General features: G+C 64.7%; 1 protein-coding gene across 1 annotated transcript in view; it reads left to right on the forward strand.

Moving 5' to 3' along the window:
* Positions 1-9,748, forward strand: part of ZNF536 (zinc finger protein 536) — a 267,453-nt gene that overhangs the window by 254,897 nt on the left and 2,808 nt on the right. The window contains exon 6 of the mRNA XM_023523054.1: positions 4,108-5,679. Coding sequence (XP_023378822.1) covers positions 4,108-5,679 — 1,572 coding nt within the window. The remainder of the gene's footprint in view (positions 1-4,107; positions 5,680-9,748) is intronic.

Raw genomic sequence — 9,748 nt, forward strand, 5'->3', positions numbered from 1 at the left:
TTTGGGCCCAGAGACGGTCACCCGTGTCCTGCTCTTCTAGGTGGGGGTGGCTCTGCTCTGGCCGTCCCCCAGACGCGAGTTTAGAAGGGCCGCACGGCCCAGACCCGGGCTGCAGGATGGGGCTCTGTGGCCCTCGTGGGGCTCACTAAAGCTTTTAAGGAGGTGCCGGTATGTACAGATGCGTTTTGCATGTGGAAGTCTGATGCGTGGCTTTTCCGGGGGGTCAGCGTGTCTACCCCAGGTAGGACAAGAGGACAGCGGCCCTGTCGGAGAGGCTTGGCCCCCAGCCCACTGGTCCTGCGGCCTGGATCCGCCTGGCCCTAAAGGCCTCTGGCATGTGGCTCCTACGAGAGGCAGGTGCAGACGCCATGGAGGGTCCTCCAGCAGATTCGCACTCATTCACAGCCTGAGCGGCCAGTCCTCCAGGTGGACGGAGCCGCTGGCAGGGCCGGGGGTCATGGGTGCCATGAGCCTGCTCAGGCCGCACCTTTCCACGTCTCAGGCAGAGCCCGCTAGGTGGACGAGAGCGGGGCAGAAGCCGGGCTTGTTAGGGCCAGCCCCGCGTCCGGCTGGCGCGTGTGGCCGGATGGGGGCGCTGACTGCAAAGCAGCTCTCGGCACAGGAGAGGCCGTCCCCACACACTCTGCGTTCACCTGTCAGCCGGACGCAGGAGCTGCCCTTGACCGCACGTCAGGGCTGCTCAGTGAGCCCACTTCTCACCGCCCCCCGCCCCCCTCCCCGTCCAGGCCGGGTGTGAGCAGGTGGCGTTCCGATCACCCTGGATGTGTCTGGTAGAAGGCGAGACCCTCGTTTGCCCGGGACTCTCCAGGGACGGGCTCACCCCAGATGGCTCTGTCCCTGGGTATGGGGCCCACAGCGCCCCCCGGCAGGGCCAGGGACTCGGGGCGCCCCTCCTGGAGATGAGGCCGGAGAGGCGAGGGATGTCTCCCCAGAGGCAGCGGTGGTCTGTGGAGACAGGAACTCTAGAGATTTGCTTCTTGAAACCCGGATCCCCAGGGCATGGGCTCATCCCGTGGCGTTCCACTGTGGGCGCTGAGGGGGACGTGGGTGACGGAGCCGCATGGGAGCCCACAGCAGCGGGACCCCGTGACGAGTGGGCGGTCGCACGCCCTGGGCCCCGGCAGACTCGGTGCTCAGGGCGAACCATCCTGGGTTGTCACCGTGGCCGTGGGAGCCGTGCGCAGCAGCAGCTGGATGGAGAGGCGTGCTCCTGCCCTGCGTGTGCGTCTGTGCGTGTGCTTGCGTGTGCAGGCGTATGTACGTGTGCGTGTGCGTGATGTGCAGTGTGTGTGTGAGTGCGGTCTGCGCGTGCGTGTGAATGTCACTTGCTTTAATAACCGCATGACGCGTCCCCTCTGAAAGCCGCCGGGACGGGGACCTCGTCCTGCCTCTGCATTCAGTTCCTACTCGTCCAATCAGAAGCTGAGTGAGAAGGGGCTCACACCTGTCTGTGTGCAGGTGTGCACGCACGTGCGCACACGCGCCTCTGGCTTTCAGAGCTGGTGCGAGGCCTCAGGATGCATGCACCAACTTCCCACAGCAGGTCGAGGGAGCACAGGCCCCAGGATGGGAGCCGTGAGCCAGGGGAGCACGAAACAGCTCAGGGTCTCTGGACCCCACCCCAGTCCAGGCTCGGGCACCACAGTATCTGCAGGTCCAGGCGCCCTGCCCTGCCGAGCTGCCCACAGTCACTGCACAGCAGCCACTGCCTGGGGGCTCTGCACAGCGGCTCCCCGCCAGGCCTCGCGGAGGCCGCTGTGGGGGCTTTGAGAGACCCCGGGGTGATCAGCAGGGTTTTTGGGGGCGGGGGTGGGGGTGGGGCCGGCCGGTGGCATTTCCTAAAGCTCCCCGAGCAGCTCCACTCTGGGCTTCCAGAGTGAGACCCCCCTGCCACTGTCCTTCCGAACCAGTGGGAAGGCTGAAGGAAAGCACCCACCGGGCCCCCCCGACCCCCCAGCAGGACCCAAGGGGTCGGGAATAGCGAGGGCAGCACAGTGCAGGCTGAGAACCGCTGGGCCGGTGTGTACCGCAGACGCGTGCCCCTCGGAGCCGTGCCCCACGCACCACCCTGTGTCCCTCAGCCCACCCCCCAGACCTGCGGGTGGGGTCTGCATCCCTCTCCGTAGCTCCCGCTAATGAGGCTCGTGCGTCGTCTGCGAACCCTGATTTGATTAATGATTAAGACACACTTAATCATTTCCAGGTGCGTTTCTAAAGTGCAAGCTGAGTCTCACCCTGTACCTGCAGGCCTCACCCCCGGGGTCCCCACTAACCCACGGGCCAGGCTCCCCCGTTTCCATCAGGCTCTGTCACAGGGCCCACCACCCCCTTGGCCTCAGGATGCCTCTGCTCCAACGGCCACCGGACTCCCAGGTCAGCCCGGAAGTGCCTCGGCCGCAGCGCCTGTGCCACCGAGTGTGCCCTGGCCTCCGGTGAGGTGGGCCCCATGCAGGGCCAAGTCCCTGAAGCAGGAGATGGCCCTGGTGTCTCCGAAGCCACCCGTCCTTACCCTAAAGGGATGACACCCTCCTGGGCCCCACCAGTGTGGCCAGAGCCACCTGTGGCCTCCGCGTGCAGAGAAGTGGCCTCTCAGCGGGACCCCATCCCGGACCGAAAGGCCACCCGTGAGCCGCGTGCGCAGGGGGCCGCGGCTGCTCCGAGCATGAGTGAGGAACACGCAGTCCAGGGCACGGGATCCTGCCGTCGGCCAAGCCCAGGCCCGTGCTGCACCCCGTCAGCCATGCCACCCGAGCGCCCCGCCTGAAGGACGGGGCACGGCGTCCACGGAGACCAGGCCCAGGAGGACGTCTCCGGGGGCCAGGGTGCAGCCGACCTGCACCTGCTTTTTACCCGGGGCCTGATGGCGGAGGAAGGGGAGGGGCCGGAAGGGCCGAGTTTCCTGTGGACGTGCAGGGGGCGCTGCTGCGAATAAGCTCACGGGGACTGGCCAGTCCCCCCCTCCAGAGAGCCCTCCCAGCCCGCAGCCTGGACGAGGCCGTGGGCCGCCAGCAGGTCCTTGGAGCAGGTTTAAAGCCACACCTGTCGGCCCCCTGCCCGGCCCCCGCCGCACGGGCAGGTCCTAGCTGCACGTGACTGTGGCCGTGCTCCGCTTTCCTCCGTGGGAACAATAGAAGCCGGGCACCGAATTTAAATAAATGTTTAATTCGCGGGGATGATCGTACGTGTTTTAAAACACTTTTTAAAGCCGTGCGTATTCTCTAGAAAGCATTTATTCCGGGCAGATCATGCATTTTACTGCCGCGGCTTCGCGTTTGCCATTAGCGCAAATTTAGGGGGCTGGGAAGACCAGTAGGTAATGTTAATTCCAAACACAGAAACTAAATATGTTCCGCACCTTTTTATCGCTCGTTTTCTTTTAAGTTTTATGGACCGCTTTTTATCTTACCTGTGTGTCTCTACGTGCTGCGATCACGCTGTACGTCACGGCGTTAACGTCGTAGAAAGTCGGTGTTTACAGTTCTTTATTTAGACACAATGCAGTAGGTCTGCAGATAGCTGAGCCCGTCTGGAGCGGCGCCCTCCGAATAATGATAAATTGCTCGTGCAGTGTGCCATTTGCTAATTATATCCATGATTTACTGCAGAGCAAGACTTAAATCATTCATTTCAGTCTTGCGTAACAGTGCCATAAAATTTTTAGGTTTAAAAATGGTTTCCATGTGTATAATTTAAACAAATTTCCAAGCTATTGTATACACAAAGTATCGCAGCCACCCATTGGTTACACACTCTGTCTTTTTAAACTTCTACTTTTAATGATCACTGTGGTTGGAATTATTATGCTTAATTTTCATAATCATAGCTTTTAAATCTACAGCCGTTCTCACATGTTAGATAAAGAAAAAGATAGCTAATTGTGTGTGGATGGTATGTCATCCGAATAGTCCCAAATGGTACAAAATCATTAAAAAAGCTTAAGAGTACGAATTATTCTTCTATTAAAAAACAGTTGTTCTCTAACTAATTATTAGTTCGAGCTGCTTCGGCTCCGCCGAGCGCCCACACCCGTCAGCGGCAGCCCGAGATGAACATTGTCCTCTCTTCTCTCCTGCCCACACCCTGCAGGTGAGAAGCCCTACAAATGCCCGCACTGTGACTACGCTGGCACCCAGTCCGCGTCCCTCAAGTACCACCTGGAGCGGCACCACCGCGGGCGGCAGGACGGAGCGGGGCCCTTGACCGCACAGCCCCCGAGCGCGGACCCCAGGGACGAGCTGCCCGGCAAGGCGGCCCTGTTCATCCGGCCGGACATCCTGAGGGGGGCCTTCAAGGGTCTCCCCGGCATCGACTTCCGAGGGGGCCCGGCCTCACAGCAGTGGACGTCCGGAGCGCTCTCGCCCGGGGACCACGCCGGGCAGGCCGCCGGCGTGCCTTCCGAGGCCCCTCCAGACTCCCTGAAGGGCGCCGACCTTCCTTCCAAAAGCGGCCACTTCTCCGAGATGGGCCGAGCCTATCCGGGGCCCCTGGGCAACGGCGTGAATTTCCAGGGCTCCTTGCAAGCGTTCATGGAGAGCTTCGTCCTCGGCTCCTTGAAGAAGGAAAAGGACGTGGAGGACAAAGCCCCGCCTGACCCTCCCTCCACCAAAGTGCACGGGGCGGACGGCGGCGAGGGGAAGGCCGGCGGGAAGCTGGCCCCTCGGAAGGCGGAGAAGGCCCAGCACGAGCCGCTGGACCTGTCGGTGCGGCCGGACGCCGCCTCGCTGCCCGGCTCCCAGGTGACGCTGCAGGACAGCATCGCGTGGCACGGCTGCCTGTTCTGCGCATTCACCACGTCGTCCATGGAGCTCATGGCCCTGCACCTGCGGGCCAACCACCTGGGCAGAGCAAGGCGCAGAGAGAGTGCCATGGGGGTGACCGCCGACGGCCGAGAGCAGGCCCGGGAGGCGAGCAAGCTGGCCCTGCTGCCCTTGGCGCAGCCCAGCAAGGAGGTGGCTCTCGCCAGCGCCATCGGGCCTCTGGACCCTGCGTCGGAGAAGGCGGCCCAGGGGCTGGGCAAGGAGGCGCTGGGGGAGCCCAAGGGCGGCCCCTGGCCCGGCCACGTGGACCCCGCGTTGTGCAGCTTCCCCGCGGGCTTCTACAGGCAGTTTGGCGGTTACCCGGGCACGGCGGGCTCGGGGGCCCCCGGCCCCTGCCCCAGCAAGGGGCCCGATGGGAAGGCCCCCTCGGAAGACGACGGCCTGAGCCTGATCCCCGACACCACGAGCAAGAGCACCACCGATGACCTGTCCGACATCGCCTCCTCGGAGGACATGGACTCCACCGAGGGCGAGAACCACGACGACGACGAGATCGAGACGGAGCCGGACGTGCCACGCCAGCCGCCGCCCGCCCTCACCAAGGACAGCGGCGGCGACGCCGGGGACGGCCTGCTGCCCCCAGGGGTCCCTCAGCCGGTCACGGGGCTGGTGTCGCCGCCGCCCCAGGCGTCCGAGCAGCAGTGGCACAGCCTGGGCCTGCTCCCGGCCCAGGACCCCTCGGCGGGCCTGCCCAGGCCGGAGCGGGCGCCCCAGGGCCCGGAGAAGCCGATGACCGTGCTGTCGGCCCTTCGCGCCTACAGCTCCGACGGCTTGGCGGCCTTTAACGGACTCGCGAGCAGCGCGGCCAATTCGGGGTGTGTCAAGAGGCCAGACCTGTGCGGTAAGTTTCAGAGCCCTCTTCCTCGAGGTCACTGCCCGAACACGGGTGCCGAGCCGTGCGTCTTTGCAGACGGGGGGTGGGGGGCTGACTCGTGAACAGGTTCGAGCCCAGCGTAGACGAGGCCCCGGCCACACGGAGCGCGGTGCAGACGGTCGAGGCGTCAGTGTCCCTGGGGGCTCCGGGTGCAGAGCGTACGCTCCGCCGCTGCGTCGTGGCGATGTGAAGAGCTCCTCCGGGGGGCCCGGGCGGGGGGGTCCCGCCGTGAGAACTGCTCCCGTTTCCATCGGCGTCCTGGGGTGAGACGCGGCGACGTGCAGCGTGAAGCATGGTCAGCTCGCGCCCCCCACGCGGACGCGGAGCCCGCGACGCCGCAGCGCACTGCCCACGGGCTGGGAGGACAGTGGCCGTCCGTCCGTCCGCGTCTCGGCCTGTCTGTCCGTCGCTCTGCCAGGACGCTGCGTGGCGAGGCCTCTGGCCGGCGGCAAGTGCTCCCGTGGGTCTCGGGCCCTGCCCGCCTGGCCTCGTGAGCACACTGGCGCTTCGTCGCCCCCCTGAAGAACACGGTTACCCCACGTCGTCCCCGGTCTCGGGAAGCAGGCGCGATGCGGGGGATCGGAGCGAGCGTGTGTCCGCGGGCCGGGGACCCCGCGGCCCCCTCGTGTCTGACTGCGCAGCGCTCCCCAGCCCTGCACCGCCGCAGAGACGCGACCGTGGCAGCCCCGTCAGGGCTGGCGACTGCGGCTGCTCCCCGTGCGGAAGGAAGTGGGGGGGAGCGAGGGAGCACATCTCCACCTCTGAACCCCGACCTTCCGAGCACGCAGGACCCGGGGGCCGACGCGGCTCGCGATTTAAATCGATGATGTTCCTTTTTTCTCTCCTTCCTTCACCGAGAGCTGGATCAAGCAGTCAGAAATATGTTTTGAATTGTCAAAAATCACTAAGTGGATTTCTGACAGCTCAAAAAATATTGACAGTTCCTTATGCTGGGTGATTCGCAAGGCCCCATTAGCCAGGACCCCCAGCTCTATTTTTAGCCACATATAATTCATTACTTTTGAAGCTGTTAAAACAATTTTTAAAAGAAGGAGAAAAGGGTTTCACGTCAGTCCATCTTTCCTCCCCCTTTTCTTCTGGGGGAATGATGTGTAAGACTTTTTTTTTTTTTCCCTAAGGTTGTGGATGGGGTGCTTTCTTTTTTATTATTGCTTGGGGGATTTTTTTAAAAGTTTATTTTCTGTTTTTTTCAAATACCTAAGAAGGACCCTGGTTCCAGGCAAGAGCCCGGGCGCCAGAAAAGCTCAAACCCAGCAGGCTAAGTCCATTGTTACTGAACTAGCTCGTTACCAGGAGAATGTTCCCTCCTCCCCCCAGCCCGAGGCGGGCTGCCCGCCTCTGGGTCCCCTGGCCCCAGGGGAGGCTGGGGAGCAGCCCGGGGCCCCTGTTCTGTCTCCTGAGCCCTCTGAGCTGCAGCTCTAGGCCCTCCCCCGCCCATAGCAGCTCACAAAACCCCCACATTTCCTGGGTGTGTGCAGGGAGTTTTGCTTCGTTGACCTTGACCCCGGACCCTAAGCCAAGGCCCCTCTCCTAAAGGGGCTTGCAGACCCTCAGGCCGCCCAGCCTGGGGTGCAGGGCCCCCTGCTCCACCGTGGCTGTCGCTGGCCTGTTCCACCCTCCCGGTTCGGCCACACCCTCTTGCTTTAGCTTCGAAGGGGGTGGGAAGGTCTGGCCTCGCGCTTGCTTGGGCTGGGTCGGAGGACTGTCCCTTTGCCCCAGGATGGGCCTGGGCCTGGCCCTGTCCGGCTCCCACTCCCCCACTGCCATGGTCAGAGCCCTCGTCCTGTCCTCTCGCTGGCAGCTGTGGTGGCCCAGGCCGCGGGAGGGCCAGGCCCCCTCATCCTAAGACGTGACGTCTGGAAGGAAACCAGATCCGCTGAGCTACCGGGTGGGCTCTGAGGATGTTCTTCTCACAGTCAAGTTCGCTCTGTCCAGAACGGCAAGAAGCACAAATAATAGTTGGAAACTTCGAGCCCCCGTTGGCTGGACTTTGCGAGGGGAGGTGACGTCGGCACGCGGCCAGATGTCCACGTCTCTCTCGCTCTCCGCCCCGCTCAGGGTGGATGCCGGCCAGCCCGAGGGCCAGCTCGGCCCCCGAAAAAATAACCCAAGAATTCCCAACCCAAGAAAAGTCCGGGGCCGAATTCCGAAGCCAACCAAAACCGCACGTCGACGCCCCACGACGCAGGTCATCGGGGAGCTGGCATCGTCCGTGTCTCCTCGTGGGTGTGAATGTGCTCGGAGAGGCATCGGTACCAACCGCGTTCCAATCGTGTACACGCCCGCTGAGCTCGGTGGCTCCTCTGACACATGCCGGTGACTTGGGAAAGGTGGCCTCTAACCCTGCGTCTGCGGGCGACCCTCGCCTGTGGCCCTAGTTCCCGGCACCCCCCTAGTGCTGCCTGCTGGCTGCCTGACTTCGGAAACCCTGGCCCTTCACTCCTCGATGCCAGGGACCTGGGTCGCTCCCCCTGCCAGCCGGGCCACGGCCAGCACCGCTGCAGGAGGGGGGCATGAGGGGGGCATGAGGAGGGGGCCCACCTGGCCACGCGGCACACGAGCAGGAGTGGCCTGGAGAGCCTGCGCCCTGCGGCCAACCCTCTGCCCAGAGCCCCTCCGCAGCGCCGAGCCTGGCCTGTCGGACGCGGGCGGGTGGCCGGAGGAGGTGCACACTGCGCCGGGCGCTACTCAGGCCTGGGCTTGGGGCGTGAAGCCCTGCCCAGTGCAGGCGCCCGTTCCCTGAGGCGCCGCCCACGCTCCAGGCGATGCCCACACGGCTCGATTCCGGCCTGACACCCGCGGGCACCCCTGTGCTGTCGGCGGCCTTGGACGTGCCCAGCCGTGCTGGAGGGTGTTTGACCTTGCTTCTGTCACGGGTCAGGACCCAGCGAGTATTCAGTCGGGGCGAGGGCAGGTCAGAGCAGCGCTTCTGTCCACTGACAAGGCCAACGACTCCTTGTCCGGTCTGGGAAGTTTGGTGAACCGCCGGTCAGCCCGTAGCTTGTCGACCGAGAGAGCGTAGCAGGCACAGGCTCCCATGGGCACCGGACAGCCTGGGGCCGGCCTCGTGGCCGGGCTACGGAGCTAGTTTGACCCCAGAGTTTGTGGATGTTGGCAGCGACCTGGGCGCACTCAGTTTTTGCCTTGGCTGGGGCCACAGGGCATTGCGTCTCTGTGTGCTTTGGGGGGCCCAGGGTGGGGCCAATGGGGACGAGCTAGGGGCAGACCAAGGAATGGCAGCCAGGAGAGCGTGGCCCCTTTCGCTCCCCGAAGCTCTGCTCTGGAGCTGCCACCCCCAGGAACCGGGCTGGCCTGGGACACTGCTAGCCTGTCCATCACGGTGCGGAGCCCTCGTGTAGGGCCTCCCGGACCGCGAGACGCCCGGGCCCGGGAGCATGCGGCGAGAAGGCAGGTCGAAGAGTGAGGCCCTCGCTCCCGGCTTCTAGTGTCCGCTTGGAGGAGCCTGGCTCTGCGGCCCGGAGCGAGCCTGCGCCTGAGGCCCCCCCACAGCAGCGGGAGACGAGGGACCCCCTTCCGGGAGCAAAGGGTGGGGCACGTCGGCTCCTCACTGCACGCGTTCCGAATCGTGTGTCGGCGTGTTCCCACGACCAAGGGGCTCGGCCCTGCTCTGGCCACGCAGGCCCACGGGGGCTCGGACGCTGGATTCTCCACAGGCCGACAGCCCCCGGGGCCGGCGGGCCCTGTGGTCTGTGTCGCATGCTCGGCTCCGCTGGGGCCGTGGTCCCGCACAGCCGCGTCACGAGGACGGGCACTGGCCGGCCCCGCTCGCCTGTGGGGGGGTGGGGGTGTCACTGTGGCTGTCCCTGGAGAGGACGCACAGAGACTGCCCGCCCTGCCCTGCCACTGAGGTGAGGCGGGGAGGGCCTCGTCCCACTGTGCGCCTCGGCCGCGGGTGGCACTGGCCCCGAGGGCCCGCTCCGCCCACGCAGGCTCCAGGAGCACGTCCCCTCCACGGGAGCCGCCCCACCGCGGCCGGGGGCAGAGGAAGCTGAGG

This window comes from Pteropus vampyrus, unplaced genomic scaffold, assembly GCF_000151845.1.
Source record: "Pteropus vampyrus isolate Shadow unplaced genomic scaffold, Pvam_2.0 Scaffold376, whole genome shotgun sequence".
Taxonomy (NCBI): Eukaryota; Metazoa; Chordata; class Mammalia; order Chiroptera; family Pteropodidae; genus Pteropus; species Pteropus vampyrus.